Genomic DNA, 18,945 nt, shown 5'->3' with positions numbered 1-18,945 from the left:
GTTATTCCTTCAAAAAGCAACACAAGCACCTAGGTTTGTCCTAACACTGCTTTCCTTGGCATTCAGAAATCCATATTCATAGTTCCAATTTTTTTCAAAAAGTACTTATTTATTTTGAGAGAGAGAGAGAGGGAGAGAGAGACAGAGAGAGAGAGAGAGAGAGAGAGAGAGAGAATCCCAAGCAGGCTCCACACTGTCAGCACAGAACCCAACGTGAGGCTCGATCTCATGAATCATGAGATCATGACCTGAGCGAAAATCAAGATACTTAACCGGCTAAGCCACCCAGGTGCTCCCATAATTCCAATCCTTATTCCTATTAGCAAGCTGCAGTATCTTAACTATACCACATAGCTAACCCATATAGCTGAAGTGAACAACTGTTCTAAAGGGCTGAAGTAATCTACTGATGGACAGAGTTGCTGACAGGCTGATAGATAAAGACACACCACTAAGCCCTTACTTTTTTTTCAAACCGGACTTGTTGGCACAGCTGCTAAGGTCTTAACATGAGAAATAGCATATGTTGTTGAACAGCACAGAGGGCAAAAGGACAGAACCTGATTTTCCTGCCTAGCTGAGGTAGAAGCTTAACTAAGATAATCAAAATATATATTACTTAAAATGCACCTATGAAAATTGGTATTAGCCTCCTTTTAAATGTTCTAGCTCTTTATCAGTTTTCAATGTACCTACTTTACTTTTAGCTGACAGTGCTAAATGCTGAAAGCGCTGCAGACCTTCCAATGTATCCCTAACAGCCAGAATACAAGTGGCATAGAAAAGACCCTATGATGGCTAAACATGGAATCTTTATTACTCCTATGAACCTCCCTTGCATCCAAACAGAGGCTGCCTGTGACTGTGTCTGCATAATTTGCTTCATTTAAAATTGAGATGACTTTTCAGTAAAGCTAATGTTAAGAATCAGCATAATTTTCAGTTTTCATTCCATTTTAATTCCAATAGTACTTGCTGAGTATCTAACTTGTGCCAGCTAAGAGATGGAAGTGAAAAGAGAAAAAGATCAGTCTCAGGGGAAATAAATGAAATGCCTCAACAACTCAGGGCTTTGAACTTGCTTTAACTTAGTATAAATTTGGTGCCTCACAAAAAGTGCAGCTGACCATTCAGTGCTGATTTCATCATGACAGTTGGCCAAGTTTGCCAGTCTAACCAAGAACAAGCCTGGCTAAGAGACCTAGCCTCCTTTAATATGACCAACTTCCTATCAGCTGCAAATTACAGCCCATCAAAAGATAGAGAAGGGTTTGAGCATGGCAAAACCAAAAGGTACAGCTGAAGGTATTTGCAATGGTAACTTCAATCACTGATGATACTCTTATGTACATGAATACTGCATACAACTACTTTTACTTACATTATATATAAATCTATGATACTTTACTGTGCTAGCTGAAAAGAGTGAAAGTATTTAGAAAGAGGCTTGATACTGAAAAAATATATTTTTATTTTTATATTATATATATTTCTTTATTACAAAAGTAATACATGCTCATTTACAAAATTTGGGAATTACAGAAGAAAATAAAAATCACTATAAAGCTTACCAGTCTGAGACTGTTAGAATTACTAGTATTTTGTTGCCCCTTAAATAAATCAGTTTTTTATTATTTAAACAAAAATTAGGATTACACACACAACGTTTGTGGAAATTGCCTTTCTACTTAATAGCACATGATAAACATTTTCTTGTATTATTGTTTCTTTAAAGTATTTTTTAATTTTTTATTTCATTTTTTTAATGTTTATTTTCTGAGAGAGAGAGAGAGAGAGAGAGCAAGAGCAAGCACAAGAGGGTGAGGGGCAGAGACAGAGGGAGACACAGAATCCAAAGCAGGCTCCAGGCTCTGAGCTGTAGCACAGAGCCCGACGCAGGGCTCAAACCCACAAACCATAAGATCATGACCTGAGCCAAAGTCTGTTGCTCAACCAACTGAGCCACTCAGGAACCCTTTGAGTATTTTTTTAATAGCAGTAAGTGAATATTCATGTAAAGTACCACTTTTTTTCATTTGGATACAGTCTAGAAATGATATTTTTAGGTTGAAGACAATTTTAACAGTTCTGATACATATTGTTAAATTGCCTGGAGCTGTTTTAAATTCAGACATTACTGGAACTTTGCTTAGACTGAGACAAAGATCCTAAAGTTCAAAAACCTCACTAGATCTTGAGAGTATTTTTCCAGTCTATAATACTGTGTTTCAGACAAAGTTTCCCTTAGTTAACTTATTAAAGCTTTGTAACAATCTGAACTGGATAAAAAAATAAAAACAAAAACAAAACTGTACATATATAAAGATAATATATTTATCACTATCCCTACTACATTGTAAATAGAAGTATCTCTGAAATGCTTAACAGAGAGAAAATGAGATTCTAGGAAATATCTCAAAGAAATTTACATCGCTTTTTTTGACTAATGTTCATATAAATACAGACAAATCAAAAGTCAATTCTGCAAAATGTATATAGTCTTACATCGTATATTCCTCATATCACTACTAAAAGCGATATCAACTAATACTTGAAAAGTACTATAATTTATAAAACCTTTATACAATCAAATTTTTTTAAATTTTTGTTTAACCTTTACTTATTTTTGAGAGAGAGAGAAAGATCATGAACAGGGGAGGGGCAGAGAGAGAGGGAGACACAGAATCTGAAGCAGGCTCCAGGCTCTGAGCTGTCAATACAGAGCCCGATGTGGGGCTTAAACTCAAGGACTGCGAGATTATGACCTGAGCTGAAGTCGGACACTTAACTGAGTAAGTCACCCAGGTGCCCTACATCAAATTTTAACTTAGCCTTACAAAGTAGTATACTATCATTATAGTCATTTTTGAAAACAAGAGGAAACCAAGGCGAAAAGATTAAGTGACTTGCCTAAGGTCACATGTCTAATAAGTGGCAGAAACAGAATTCAAACTCAGGTCTCTGGACTCTAAATGTGTTGCCCTTTCTGTTTCTGCACTGCTTTCCATAAATCGTAGTAAATCCAACTTTCCCTATATTTAGCCTCAGGTAAAAAAAAATTAATAGATTAATTTTCGTAATGCTATTTATTTAAGCCAAAATTAAAATAAGCTTGCATTCCCTAAGTGCACCCACTGAAAGTGGGCAGACCAACCAAAATAGCTGTAGCAGACAGATGCCAACCTAAGGTTAACACTTTTCTCTCCTATAAATCCACACACACAGAAACATGTTTGGCTGAGTATAATTCAATTTGTAAATTTTCCAAAGCAAACAAACATTACCATTATCAGAATCGTTTTCCCTTGAAATAGACCTCCTGTGGAGATAACAACCGAGCAAAACAAAAAACATCTTTAAAACAAATTCTATTCTCTCCTTCAAGAAAAACATACACATATATACTCCCAAATAAACATTTCTTTACATTTCTCCCTCCTATTCACTAACCCCTCAACTGCCTCTGACAACAAAAGAATAAAAAGTTAACACTAGATGGTTTTTGAAGCTGGTAATGTAGAACTGTTACAAAGCTATCAGCTGTCATTAATTTAGCAATATCTTCGATGTACTTATTACAGTTTGTGATTTAACTTAGTTGCCTTAGCAAAAATAATTTTATTTTAGCAATGTCTGCACACATCTGTCTTCCTCTGTAGTTCCTTAAGAACAAGGGACCATATCTTACTCATTATTCTATTAACCACTGGACTTATATGGTAGTCACTGAATAAACATTTGTTGCCATTCAATCAATTAATGTAGTAGAAATACATAAAACAAAATACATTTAAGTCTAACAGTTAACATTCACAAATGTACTACGTACATTTTACATCTCTGGTATCAAAATTCACCTTTAAATTATATTTGGCAACATGTTTTCTTTCATTGTGGTACATAAAGTAAAGCTGTGCCTTACAATCTTTGGCATCTTAGGTTCAATGAATAAAGTCTTTAGAAAACTATACATTAAGAATACTTTTCTCATGCTATTAAATAAGTAAGTGCAAAGTGCTGATCACGGATCTCTAAAATTACTTAAAGATGTGAGGGGGTATCCCTTACAGATGGCTCCCCTGCTCTATCAAATCAGAGTGCTTGGTCTTCAAAAGCCAGAACTTTATTTTATTTATCTTTATATTTCTAGTATGTGCTCAATTAAGTGAGCTAAATGACTAAAAACATTTGGTCTGGGGAAGAGAATGATTGGGATAGAGGGGATTACCTGCGCTGTAAAGGAAAAGAACCAAATGATAAAGATGACTTAAAGAAAAATAAATATACTTATTCTAATATTTAAAGATTATAGATCTACCACTCACTAAAGATTCATACTATTATACAGTATTTACCAAAATACTAGTTTCAAAAGATATTCATTGAGGTTACTCCTTAAATTAAACAGATTTCCAGACAAATAAATCTGGGCAAATGGGTAAAACAAAATTAGCCAACTTCTTAACCTGCAAGTTTTGTCAGTATATTTAATATTCTACTATCACTGTGAATTTCCAAACCAGCAATAAACCATGCACTTCCCAAACTTATTTGCAACAGAAACCTTTTTGGGAGATCTCCTGGAGAAATTAGCATTTCATAGAACAGATTTCAGGCAATATCTACTTACAGAATCTTCAAAGCAGTTCTACAGAGAACAACTATCAAAATATTACAAGGTATGTAATCAATAATATGAAATAACAAGTGACAATAGAAAAAGAGAAAATTGTCTAAAACATCCTGTTACAAACAGAAATTCATATTCCCAGTGTAGGAGGGTAAAGGAAGAAAAAGAAAGAGACTTCTTTTATGGGGCTCAGTCTTTTATGGTGGCTCAGTCGATTAAGCGCCCAACTCTTGATATAGGCTTAGGTCATGATCTCACAGTTCGTGAGCTTAAATATATGAACACTACAATCTTTAACTTTTTTAAAAAGGAAGTCTCCTTTTAAAAAAAATGTTTTTAATGTTTATTTATTTTGAGAGAGAGCGAGCAAGTGGATGAGGGGCAGAGAGAGAGGAAAAGAGAAAATCCCAAGCAGGCTCCACGCTATCATTACAGGGCCAGACATGGGGATCGAAGTCACTTAGTGAAAGCCTTCCTTTACTTATTATCTAAAGATTCATAATGAATATATTTCTTTTTCAATTATAAAATTAATTTCTGGAAAAGAAAAAAAAAGACCTTTCTTTCACTGCTGAGACTCCCCTTCTTCATCACTCTCCCTTTATTTCTCCTTCTTTTTTTGTTCCATGAAATGGGAGTGATTTTGTGATAGGACTGTACAACAGCAGTCACAAATTAGGATCTAATTTAATTACCTTTATAGTCTTTTACAAATCTAAGTCAGTAGGAGGTAATAAACAGAAAATTTAAGAAATGTTATTAATCTCCTAGGTAATAGTACACACTTCCCATGAATTCATAATATCATGCTGGGCTTTTGATTAAATACGCAACTCAAGTCACATGGATGATAACACAATGAGAATATGTACTTCTTATATTTGATGTGATCACTGTAAATGTATGTTAAGAAGGTCAACAATTTTATCATCAATCCCTCATGGCAGGTCTACCTCTAAAATCATAATGTGCAATGCAGTAATCTTACTCTAATATCAAATAGTAAAATTCCATTTTCCTCTGTTACTTAGAAAAAGAAAGAAAAGAAAGACTAAGCATTTGAAGACAAACTGTTCATGTTACTAAAAAGAAGATAATTAGGATAATTTCCTTTACAAACTTAAATTAAGTCAGTCATTATATAAGGAGATATTTAAGGTTCAGATGGCTTCAGTGTTTCATGGTACAGAAAGGGAAACTATTGGGGAGAAATCATTGATGGATTTTTCCAAAACTGTATGACCAGGCAGAAAAGTAGCAAAGAAATGGCAATGTGGACAAATAACAGGTATCTCAGTATTCCTAACGGTAGGCAGTCTCCCTGAAAGTTTACACCTCTAACACTCACACCACTGCTGTTAATAACATATAACAGTAAAGCAGCACTGAAATGGAACCGTTAGTCCCATTTCCTAATATGTTCCTCTCCTTGACCATATTTTTGGGCTGACTTCAAGCCTCTCCCTCTGAAGAAATAGTTTTGAAGGATAACACTTATATGGTTATAAATATTCAGTATACTATTTTTTAAAGTTTTTTACCTTTTAGTATTACTGATCAAAATAATTAATAATTTCAGAGCCAGCAGAAACTTTATTAATGAAAATATCAATAAATCTTGGCACAGACATTATAGCTTTCACAAAAAATTAATTCAAAATGGGTCATAAACCTACATGTGAAACATAAAACTATAAAGCGTCTATTAGATTAACATAGGAGAAAATGTGGGTGACCTTGGTTTTGACAATGACTTCTTATATACAATGCCAAAAAGGACAATCCATGAAAGAAACACTAACAAGTTTGCCTTGTTATTTAAAATTTAAAACTGCTTTGCAAAAGACACTGTCAAGAGAATAAAAAGTTAAGCCACAGACTGGGAAATATCCGCAAAACGCTTATCTGATAAAGAACTTGTGTCTAAAATATACAAGCAACTCTTAAAACTCAATAATAAAAAAAAAAGGAACCACCCAACTTCAAAATGGGAAAAAGATGTGAACAGACACCTCACCAAAAGAACATAAATACAGGTGGAAAATAAGCATATGAATAAATGCTCAATACTATATTAGGCAATTGCAAATTAAAATGAGATACCATCATTTACTAGAATGGCTAAAAGACAAAACACTGACAACACCAAAGCTAGTGAGGATGTGGAGCAACAGGAACTGTAATTCATTGCTGATGGACATGCACAATGGTATGGTTACTTTGGAAGACACTTAGGAATTTATTACAAAGCTAAACGTAAGATTACCATACAATGTGGAGCACCTGGGTGGTTCAATTGGGTTAAGCAATTGACTCTTGATACTGGCTCAGGTCATGATCTCACAGTTCATGGGATTGAGCCCCACATCAGGCTCTGTGCTGACAGCCTGGAGCCTGCTTGGGATTCTCTCTCTCCTTCTCTCTCTCTGTCCCTCCCCCAACTTGCACTTGGGCATGCAGGTGCATGCTCTCTCTCAAAATAAATAAACTTTAAAAAAAAAAAAAGATTACCATACAATGTAGCAATGATGACATTAGTTATTTATTCAAGTAAGTTGAAAACTTATGTCCACAAAAAAACCTGTACAAATAAATCAGGCAGCTTTATCCATAACTGCCAAAAACTAGAAGCCATCAAGATGTCCTTCAAACGGTGAATAGATAAACTGTGGTATTATTCAGTGATAAAAAGAAATGATCTACCAAGCCATGAAAAGACATGGAGGAAACTTAAAGGCATACTGTGAAGTAAAAGAAGCCAGTACAAAAAGGCTGCATACTATATAATTCCAACCATGTAACATTCTGGAAAAGGTAAACCTATAGGACAGTAAATACATCAGTGGTTGCCAGGGTTTCAAGGGGAGGGAGGGAGGCATAAATAGATGGAACACAGGAAATTTTGGAGAGTATTAAACTATTCTATGTGATCCTGCATGGGTGGGTACATGACATTATGCACTTGTCAAAACCCTTAGAATGTACAACACAAGAGTGAACCTTAATGCAATTATGGGCTTTAGTTAAAAAAAGAAAATCTACTCCAACTGCCCTCATTTCACAGATGAAGACTCTGAGGCCCAGAAAGATCAAAAGACTAGACAAAAGTTACACAGAAAATTAAAAGCCACAGCTGCAATCTGTTATTTTGAATAAACGGCAAAAATAGGGCTGTGATGGATATTGGGAGTTGTTAATACTAACCCTGTTCATACTTGAGTCAGGCTACCTTTAAAAGTTAGACCTTTGCGGGTTTCTGACACTGTAAGATATTAAATACAATATGGGTACAAAGAATAAAGAATTCGTGCTGACTCAGAGCCTGGAGCCTGCTTCGGATTCTGTGTCTCTGTCTCTCTCTGCCACTCCCACATCCCTCTCTCTCTCTCAAAAATAAACATTAAAAAAATTTTTTAAGTGAAAACAAAATTTAAGAATTTGGCTTAAGTTTTGATTCTTCCATTTTCAATACAAATATAAAGAAGCTGAGCAACTGCAGCTGATGAGATGGCACAGCAAGAAGGTAGAAAGCCTTTCTTTGGGGAAGGTAGAATGAACGTTTGAGCTCTAACTTGGTGTTTAAGCTCTATAGTTGATACACTCCCCACTCCCTAAATTGTCATGAGAAAAGAGTGACTGCACAAAAGTTCTCATTTACTTCTTACCCGTTTGGGGGGGAAGTGATAAAGCACTGTAAAGAAGTTATGAGTTTTGTCAGGTATGGTTTCCACTTCTGGCTCTGCCATTTACTTACTACCTTATGTGTTTTGAGGCAAGTTATTTAAACTCTCTGGGCCTCAGCTTCCTTACCTATAAAAATGGGGATAATAAGATCTACTTCATAGAGTTAATGGAAAGAAAATCCATATAAATCAGCTAGCATAATACAGGCACAGAATGAACACATTATGAATATTAACTATTAATAATAGTAGTTATAACTATTAGATTTTACATATGTGTGTGTGTTAAGCCTATGTCTCAAAAATTTTAGAATTAGATAGGACATAGGAAAACAAATATACAAAACATACAGAGAAAATGGTGCCAAGCACATACGTGCATTACATATATTATTTTATGGAGTCTTCTTAATAAGTCTATGAGGGAGAGTCAGCCAGTGGGTCAAGTATTTGAGGAGCATTTACCATGTGTGAATCACTGAGGCACTGAGAGTATAGTGGTACACAAGAGCCCTTCATGCAGAAGAACACAAAATAAGCATAAAACAAACACATACAAGTGGACAACTGAATTAATGTGATGAAGATTAAAAAGGGAAACAGGTGGTCTGCTTTAGCTAAAATGGTCAGGTAAAGTCTCTCTGAAGATAGGGCTTTTGAGATGAATCCAAAACAGTGAGGAAGGCAGCCATGTGAAAATATTTGGTAAGGGCACTGTGAGTAGAAAAAAATAAGGATCTTAAATTTGGTATATTCAAAGATCAGAAATGGATAATAATATGCTCTGTATTTTATAGACAAAGAAAATGGGGTTTTAGAAAGGTTAGCAACCTGTATGAGGTAAATGGCAGAAGAATTTGAAGGTATTAACTTCAAAGTCAATGGTCTTGCAGAAATGCTATGCTGCTTCTCCCCAAAGTGAGCAAAACATCTCAATATTTTCTCAGCCATGGAAAAATCCTGCTTCTCAGTCTTCTGAATGTACTTATGAAAATTTACCAACTGGAAGCAGTTCTTCTAAATTCCATAACATCTGTTTATTTGTTGTAGCAAAAGGTAGACATTATGAAACTAAGAACTGTAAATTAAACAGTGTAAAACTATATCCTGTTAAATAAAATTTTATGAGTGGCACTTAGATCTCCCTAAGCTATACATTCTTTATTTTTTTTTAATATGAAATCTATTGTCAAATTGGTTTCCATATAAAACCCAGGCTCATCCCAACAGGTGATCTCCTCAATACCCATCACCCACTCTTCTCTCCCTCCCACCCCCCATCAACCCTCAGTTTGTTTTCAGTTTTTAAAAGTCTCTTATGTTTTGGCTCCCTCCCTCTCTAACCTTTTTTTTTCTTCCCCTCCCCCATGGTCTTCTGTTAAGTTTCTCAGGATCCACATAAAAGTGAAAACATATGGCATCTGTCTTTCTCTGTATGACTTATTTCACTTAGCATAACACTCTCCAGTTCCATCCACGTTGCTACAAAAGGCCATATTTCATTCTTACTCATTGCCAAGTAGTATTCCATTGTGTATATAAACCACAACTTCTTTATCCATTCATCAGTTGATGGACATTTAGGCTCTTTCCATCATTTGCCTATTGTTGAAAGTGCTGCTATAAACATTGGGGTACAAGTGCCCCTATGCATCAGCACTCCTGTATCCTTTGGGTAAATTCCTAGCAGTGCTATTGCTGGGTCATAGGGTAGATCTATTTTTAATTTTTTGAGGAACCTCCACACTGTTTTCCAGAGCAGCTGTACCAGTTTGCATTCCCACCAACAGTGCAAGAGGGTTCCCGTTTCTCCACATCCTCGCCAGCATCTAGTCTCCTGATTTGTTCATTTTGGCCACTCTGACTGGCGTGAGGTGATATCTGAGTGTGGTTTTGATTTGTATTTCCCTGATGAGGAGCGACGTTGAGCATCTTTTCATGTGCCTGTTGGCCATCTGGATGTCTTCTTTAGAGAAGTGTCTATTCATGTTTTCTGCCCATTTCTTCACTGGATTATTTGTTTTTTGGGTGTGGAGTTTGGTGAGTTCTTTACAGATTTTGGATACTAGCCCTTTGTCTGATATGTCATTTGCAAATATCTTTTCCTATTCCGTTGGTGGCCTTTTAGTTTTGCTGATTGTTTCCTTTGCAGTGCAGAAGCTTTTTATCTTCATGAGGTCCCAATAGTTCATTTTTGAGGTATACATTCTTTAAACGTTTTATATCATATAGACATGTTATTGATGAAATATGGTGTTTTTAGTAATTTTTATAATAAAGCTGGACATGAATTTCTTGCTCAAAAATGTAATCTATTTATGTTGCTGTTTTATGAGAAACATAATTGCCATATTTTTACTTATTGTAACTTTTCCCAATTAAGTAGCTTAAAACACAAAATATTATTAAAAATAAATTGCAAATTTGAGAAAAATGAAATATAATTCAAGGATCTCATTCTTACAGAATGTTAGCAATACGATTATACAAAATAGCACCCTTCAGTTCAACTACAAAATACTTTATAAACATTTCATTAATTTCGATCAAACTGAAGGACAAATATTACTTTACATATCAATGACTATTTTAGAAGATACGGTTTCTTGAGTACCAATATATGCCAGATGCTAACCTAAAAGCTTTATATATGTTATCACATTAAATCTTCACAACAGTCATAAGAACACCAAGGCTACCGCATCTCCCACATCCAAAGTTAGGGAAGTTGAAAAAAATTGGCCAAATTCACACTAATAAAAAGCAGACTTTGGGTTCAAAGCCAAGATTCTGAGACTCTGAGGTCCATGTTCTTCTCACTATTTGAATATATAGCTACATCTCTCAACAACAGTTAAGGTTTCGTGCAGAAAGGTTGTCCAGAAGCAGTACTAGGTACTGTTCACCTGCATGACTCTTAAGTCCTTCAAACAAGATGATTAACAACATGTCCAAACCTGGACGCAGTATCTTCCCATCCCAAGACTGGAATTCATAGTGTATTCCCTACTCTAATTAATGGAAGGAGTTACTCTTTGCCATCTGGATAGCAATCAACCCAGGAACTCTGGTACACTTAGCAAGACTGTGTTTCTAAGACCACAAGACTTAGGAGTGATTTTTTTATAGTAAATTCATCAACGAATTTCATAATAAAGGCCTCTTGGGAGACCAGCCAGTCAGCTTTTTCCTGGACTACAGCACTATTCATTTAAAGCAAAACTTCCCTACATATACTATACTCTACATATATATACTTTACTATCTTGCAACAACATGAGGTATGCAGGAATATAGTAAAAATGTTAGCAAATTCAATTTCACAAGGGTGAGCACTGTAATTCACTTGCAACAGAAATTCTGCTCTTTTAAGACAAATTTTCAAAAATGTTTTCGTTATGAAGTCACTTATCAATTATCTTGTGTTTTTGTAAACAACAGGTAAATATGCAATGCCTTTGAAAATTTTGTGACATTAGTCTTCCATTTATCCATCAAATATGTACTAAGCTCATATTAGATGCCAAGCACTGTACTTGGAGCTGGAGATGATGAGCAAAAATCAGTACAATCACTGCTCTTCTGTGCTTAAACTTTAGAAGCAGACAAACTTTCACACACCATTAGAAAACTGTATTTGTAACTTATTAGCAAGTAAAGATATATGGTAAAATAAAAATTATTTATGATAGGGACATTCAACAAGATAAGGGAAACTCAGAGAAAAGTGGATTTGACCTAACATCTACAGGAAGGGGAGTCAAAGACAGGCTAAAACAGTCTGGACAAACAAAACAGTACCAGAGGTGCTGTATCCAGACTGTCTCCAGTTCTCCCATTCTCTCTTAAATATGTCCATCTGACTTTTATACTCTTTACTCCACCAAAACTGCTCTCAAGATCTTCAATGACCTCCACATTACTAAATGTAGTGGTCACTAAATCAATCCTTATCTCATTTGATCCAGGACAGCACTTCACATACTTAGCACTCCCTCCTCCTTAACCACTTTCACTTGGCTTTAGGACACCACACTCTGTGGGTGTTCCTCTCCGTTCACTGGCTGCTCCTGCACAGTGCCCTTTGCAGATAACTCCAAATCGACCCAAATTCTATGGAGTGCCTCTTTCTGTGACACCAACTATTCTCAGGCTGTAACTGCTGTCAAAACACTACTGTGAAGTCCAATATTCTATCTACAACCAGATCTTTCCCGTCATCTCAATACTCATTTATACAACTGCCTACTCTGTACTTCAACTTGAATAGCTTAGAGGCATCTCAAACTTTACATGGCCAAACAAAACTCTTGATTTCCACCTCTTTACCTCTGTACACAAATCTGGAGACTTTCTCACAACATTAAATGGCAATTCCTTCCTTTTAGCTGCTCAGCCTAAAAACTCGGGACTCACCTTTGACTCTTATATGCTCACACCTCATGACCAATCAGCAAAACCTGTTGGCTATACTATCATAATAGATCCAGACTGTGGTCTCTTCCCACTACCTCCACTGTTATCACCCTGGTCCAAGCTACCATTATCCTCTCTCACCTGGATTATTACTAGAGCTTCTTAACTAGTGTCTCTACTTCTAAACTTCTAAACTGTTTCCCTGTGGTCTATGCTCAACACAATTTCAAATAAGTAATCATTTAAAAAAGTCAGATCATGCAACTCATCTGCTCAAAGCCCTTCAGTGGCTTCCTATTTGTTAAAAAGTCAGCAGAGTCCTTTCAATCACCTACATGACTTCCTTCCTCTGTAACATCATGTTATTCTCCCCTGCACTCATTGTGCTCCAGCCTACAATGCTATTTTTTTTTTGCTCCTGCCCATATGCCTTTGCACTGGCTGTTCTCTGCATAGGAATGTTCTTCCTCGAGGTATCTGCACAGCTTATTCCTCCTGCTTCAGATCCCCTCAAATGTCCCCTTCTTGATTAGGTCTTCTCTGACCACCTTATTTAAAATTGAACCTTGTCCCCCACAATCTGGCACTCCCTAGTCCCTTTCCTGGTTTGTTTTCCACTGCATTTGTCTTCATTTGTCACATATATCACATATTTATTGTTGATTTCCCCTTAACAGAATGCAAGCTCTAGGAGAATAGGGACTTTTGCACAGCTGTACAGTTGACGCTTGAACAATGTGGGGGTTAGGAGTATCGACACTCCACCAGGAAGTAAAAAAAAATCCCTTAACTTTTAATCTATATAACTTTTGACTCCCCCAAACTTTACTTAAAGCCTACTGTTAACCAGAAGCCTTACCGATAACATAAACAGTTGAGTCACACATATTTTATATATTATATACGGTATTCTTACAATAAAGTAAGCTAGAGAAAAGAAAACGTTATTATGAAAGCCATAATGAAAATAGATTTGCAGTACTGTACTTACCAAAAAAAAAAAAAAAAAAAAAAATCCACACATAAGTGGACCTGTGCAGTTCAAACCTGTTGTTCAAGAGTCAGTGTATATTGTGCTCAATGATATATCTTTGTTGTTCCATTGCACACTAGATACTCAACAGATATTTGTTGAGTGTATGAATGGATGAAAGGGAATATGAGAACCAATGACTGAAGATCTGTAGGGCTGAAGCAGGGATAGGTGGAGAGTGGTAGGTATACGAAGTGAGGCTGGAGAGGTAGAAAGGAACCAGATGACATTAGGCTTTACAAAGGAGCTTTGCCTTAAGAATACTAAGACACCAATGAATGATTTAAGAGAAAATCTGGTCAGATTTGCATTTCAAAAAGATCATTATGGCTCCTGTGTGGAGAACTAATGGATAAAGGTCAGAGTGAATAATCACTATTGCAATGGTCCTGGCAAGAGATTATGGCAGATTGGAAAAGACTGTGCTTCTGTAGATGGTGGGGAAAGGATGGATTTGGAGGGTATTTGGGAAATGAGATTGATAGGATTCGGTAATAATTGGCTATAGAGGTACGAAGGATCAGAAGAAATCAAGAATAATGTGTAGTTTTCAAATTTTCACAAGTGGATGGTAGGATCCTTAACTGAAATGGGGAACACTGGAAAAGAATCAGGTTCATTAGAGATAACCATGCATTTGGTTTTAGGCATGTTGAGCTCGAGGTGCTTTTGAGAATTCCAAAAAGAAATATAATGGAAATAAATATATGAAAGCTGGAAAGATAAAGTTGGATGGAGCTATACATTTAAAAATCATAGGTGGTAGTGAAACCATGGGTATGGATGAGATCATATTCAACTACACAGTAAAAAAAAGGACATAGATTTAAGAATGACCCTACTCTTTGTGGGCTGGACAAAGGAGGATGAGGTCAAAAAAAGGACAAAAAAGGAATGTCTTTTTTATTTTTTAAATCGTACTCATAAGAAGTTCACGTTTAAAAATAAAATCTGGTTTAAACCAGTAGCATTGAATGTAGCAAGGCTACATTAGACTAACTCGTCAAAACTATAAATCTGTTGAAGGACAGGTCATTTTCAGAAACTATCTGGTAAATTCACAGTACTTGTCTCTTTGCAACTTCAAAATACATCAATATACAAATATTATCCTTCCCAAAATATATACGATTTGGCTTACTGCAATTTTCCTGAAAATATCTCATCTTTCTCACTTCTGGGACTCACCACATGCTATTCTTTTGGCCCTCTTTGCCTGGTATAAAGATTTTCCTGACTTTCCAAGATCAAGCTAAGTTATCTTCTTTCTAGCCATCCTAGATAGCCAGATATGACATCATACTATAATTGTGTTTAGCCATTAGATTCTGTAACTAGGTAGAGGCTGTGTCTTTTTCACCGTTGTATACTCAGAACCTAACAAGGCTATATTTTTAGAATCACATCTATTCTGCAACGTTTAGAATTAAAATCTAATTTGGTTCTCAGTCCATTAACTGCCTTTCACATCTTGACTTTTCTCATAAGGAATGACTTTTTAAAAACGGTAACTTAAAAACAAATGACTGAATCCTTTAAATATACTAAATTTTGGATATTTTTATAGGTCTTCTTTCATAGAGTATCCTTAAACCCTGCAAACATTGATTTCTAGGAATATTGGGGATTCTTTTCCCCTTAGTCTCATACAAAATGGATTTGAAAACTCGCTTTCAAAGCCTTGCCTGGGATTTCATTCGGGCGCATAAAGCACCGAACTCGCCTACACGATGGCAAACAAAAGTGCAACTGTACAGGGATACCTAATCCCTCGGCGTGAGTCCGCAGCAAGGTGCACTTGGTTTTACAGCATCTCTGTTGCCCGGCCTTCTGCCGCTCCCTCCGACCCTCGGGACTGCGACCATTTCCCGCGCCAAACGCGCCCTCGGCCTTGGGAACCTGGACTACTCCTTCCCACGCAGATTATTGGACAAAGTCCCTTGGCTACGAGGATAGCCCTAGATGGCGTCGTCTCCAATATCCCTGAGGAAATGAAGGAAGGAAAAATCCTGTCCAAGGAAAAGTGGCAGGCAACTCTACAGTGCTCACCCAGTCGACGCTCTCAACCTCCGTTCGCGCAAACCGTTGGCTTGAAGGCCGCTACGGACAACGTCGCAGTGGCTCCTGGGGACTGTAGTTTCTATCGCCCACAGAATGCGTCGGCCGCATCAAAACTACATTCCCCAGAAGTCAATGCGAGGAAGCCCTGTCTCCTCAAACCGCGGGTTTGGCGTAATAGACCGTCGCTATTTTCAGGCTAATCTTAAATTTGGATTCAATTTCTTCCAGGTGTGTGTCTACGCTCTCTTTCTTTTCCGTACTTGCCTTGTCTGTAATTGTTTCAGTGTACTTCAACGCCTCCTTACTTTTCTTTCCTCTACTCCAGTCCAGAGAATCCAAACGTCAGGGCACGGAAAACGCCCCCGACGCAAAATGCCCCTTAAGCGCCTGCGCCCGGCTCGCCATCACGCATGCGTAGCAGCCGGCAGCGGTGGGAGGCCGCGCGCGGACTTAGGGTCTGGAGGTAGCCAGCGGGAGGGCGGGGCTTTTTCCAATGGCTTTGCCTCTGCGGGTCGCGTCTGCTTGGGCGGGGAAGAGGGCGCTGGGGCAGGGGCGGCTCCTGGTTTATGTCGGGCGGAGAAAGGGGAGGGGCTGGTGGGGTGAGGACCCCATCTCCCCTCCCTGCTCCCGCCCTCTGGGCCGAGCCCCACCGATGGGGCTGGGCGAAGGGGCGGGCTCTGCGTCTCAGGCCTCGCTGCTCCGCCAGCTTCGCGGCGCAGCCCGGCATTTAGGGATTGCGGGCCGGCCCTTTACCTTGAGGCTTAGTGGGAGGTGGGCGAAGACGCAGGAATAGGAAGAGAAGTGGCGTCCGCCTGGGAGTCCAGAATCGTCGGGGCCGGAGACGCTTTCCTCCAACGCTGTAGCCGAGACAGCGGCTGCCGGAGGCTGTCGTCCCCAAGGAACGCCTGGGTCTCCAGCCGCGGCGGCCAGTGAGCAAGCGTTTGGCGAGATTTCCCCACCAGCTCTTGGCCGGCCGCTGAGGCGAAGGGAGGAGCTGCGGAGGGCGGGGATTGGTGCCGGAGGAGGGGCGGGGTGGGAATGCTCTTGAGAACCCGGTGGCCGCCCAGACCAAAAAAACCCGAATGGCTGGAGCGCGTTCAACTGTTACCAGCCTTTTTGGGCAGAGCACGGATTTGACAGCTCCACAACGTGAGGATATCCGCTGACCCCGCGAGACAGAGGAGAGCACTTCCCTGAGACTGCCTGTCCAGCAAAGCCAGCGCTGTAGGGTTTCAACTTTCGAACTTTTTTCAGTCTCTGACAAGGCTTGCCCCTTCGTGTAGGAGAGGGTAAGTTCTGTCTTGTAGATCGCTTGAAAGCCATCAATATAAAAGACACTTCTTGTTCCAAATGTCAGCCAGACATCTGTGTTTTCATGACGATTCGGTTTCTCTGATCTTATTCTTACATTCCTCGTTTTAAAAATACGAAGTGCTTTTGGGGACATGCTGAAGGGTAACTGAAGACTGCAAAGAAAAATCTCCAGTTGTCATGGCTGAAGGAGAGAATGAAGTGAGGTGGGATGGACTGTGCAGTAGAGATTCAACTACTAGAGAGACAGCACTGGAAAACATTAGGCAAACCATTTTAAGAAGAACCGAGTATCTTCGTTCGGTGAAAGAGACACCTTTTCCTCCATCAGACGGGCTTTCAAATGCTGTTGCTTTGGATGGGTTGAATAAGCTTCTTGCTCATCTGCTTATGCTTTCTAAGAGATGTCCCTTTAAAGATGTAAGAGAGAAAAGTGAGTTTATTTTGAAGAGCGTCCAGGTAAGAAAACATTGTAATTACAACTGTCCATCTAGTAAAGCGCAGTTTTGCTTGCAGTTATATTTGCTTCTAAGAGGTGGTTAAGTGAACTCATTACGAATTCATTCTACATCTTATTGAGTGGCTTGTAAAACATTGAATTTGGGACCAAAATTGAATAAGGTGAATTAAAGTGAAAGCAATCTTCAAATATAAGTAAATAAGCATTGTCTTTCTAGAGAGTTTTGGAAGCTGCATTCCTCCTGGAAAAATAAGAGAAAGTTATACTTAATGGCAAGTAAAGACTTGCTTTTTCATTTTTACATGTTGTTAGGAAGTATAGCCAGTGTACTTTTCACATCAGTACAAACAATATTGTGTGGAAAGTTTCTCATTTAAAAGCCTCTAAAATGATAAGTGTTTCTTTGCTTGTTCAAGATAAATGGTGAAACAATTTTTCTCTTGTTCTTAAAAGCAAAACAAAAAAATCAGGGTCTGTTCTCTAAAGGCAACCTTTCTTTTAAAAAAAATGAATTATATAAAATAATAAGTCTATATTATAAAGAAGCTAGCTTCTTTATAGTTGAAAGTTGAACCCAGGTTAAGTGAATGATAGAAACACTCCTGTGGTAAATTAGTTTTCTCTGTGTTTGCCTCAATTGTTTTCTTCACATATATACCTACTTAAGTTTTGAGTGCAACCAATTAAGAATGTTAATTTTCCTCCTCTTCTATACATAATCAAACTCTCCTGTTTTATTGGAAGATTTATTAGGAAGGGTTTGGTTTGGTTTGAGAAAGGTTTTTTATATACTAAGAATGGTCACTGACACTATGTCTAAGTTACTGAATCGAAGTCATTTATGAGAAGTTCTTAATTTACTTGGGTATATATGTCAGCTAAGATTAATAGTTTTTCTATTTTGGTTAGTTTGAAGCAATAGAAAAATAATCATGTCCATAAAATGAAGACTCTGTTTAAAATCTTGGGATATTTCTTCTCACAAACAGTTTGGGAACAATCATTACAATTCATTTATCCAGAGTTATCAGAGAGGAATTAATTTTCTAGATTCCTGATGTTTACCCTTTTAAGCATCCAAAGTTATTTCTCTATTTCTTAGACTGTAGCATCTACAACAATCATTTTTCATAATAGAGTCATCATTATGCACATCAAGTACTGTTGTATAGGTGAGGGTAGAGTATATAGGACTATAGGATCCACGTTTTTTGAATTTGTGTTCAATTTTTAATAGTTTTTTTGTTCCCTCCCTTACTATCAGTACACTTTGTTCTCTTCCTGAATCTTTAATTTTGCTGCTTATTTATATCCAAATGGGAAACCAGATAACCAATTTGGCTAAGAATTA

General features: G+C 37.6%; 2 protein-coding genes across 5 annotated transcripts in view; one reads left to right on the top strand and one right to left on the bottom strand.

Annotated features, from left to right (window-relative positions):
* The window catches only part of CEP57L1 (centrosomal protein 57 like 1), a 78,713-nt gene extending 62,493 nt beyond the window's left edge, over nt 1-16,220 (bottom strand). The window contains exon 1 of one of the 3 annotated variants that reach the window (XM_040474336.1): nt 16,129-16,220. The gene's annotated coding sequence lies outside the window, so the exon portion shown is untranslated. Of the gene's footprint in view, nt 1-15,811; nt 15,879-16,128 lie in introns of those variants that run through there. The other 2 variants (XM_040474335.1, XM_040474337.1) reach the window with 2 other exon arrangements.
* A 231-nt stretch (nt 16,221-16,451) lies between these two features.
* SESN1 (sestrin 1) overlaps nt 16,452-18,945 on the top strand; it is a 115,542-nt gene continuing 113,048 nt past the window's right edge. Inside the window, exon 1 of one of the 2 annotated variants that reach the window (XM_040474329.1) lies at nt 16,452-17,593. In XM_040474329.1, coding sequence (XP_040330263.1) covers nt 17,315-17,593 — 279 coding nt within the window. In that variant the 5' untranslated portion in view covers nt 16,452-17,314. The remainder of the gene's footprint in view (nt 17,594-18,945) is intronic. The other variant, XM_040474332.1, reaches the window with a different exon arrangement.

Source organism: Herpailurus yagouaroundi, unplaced genomic scaffold (assembly GCF_014898765.1).
Source record: "Herpailurus yagouaroundi ecotype Mexico unplaced genomic scaffold, PumYag 139, whole genome shotgun sequence".
Lineage (NCBI taxonomy): Eukaryota > Metazoa > Chordata > Mammalia > Carnivora > Felidae > Herpailurus > Herpailurus yagouaroundi.
The sequence above is the reverse complement of the archived record's forward strand: the minus strand, read 5'-3'. Positions and strand labels throughout refer to the sequence as shown.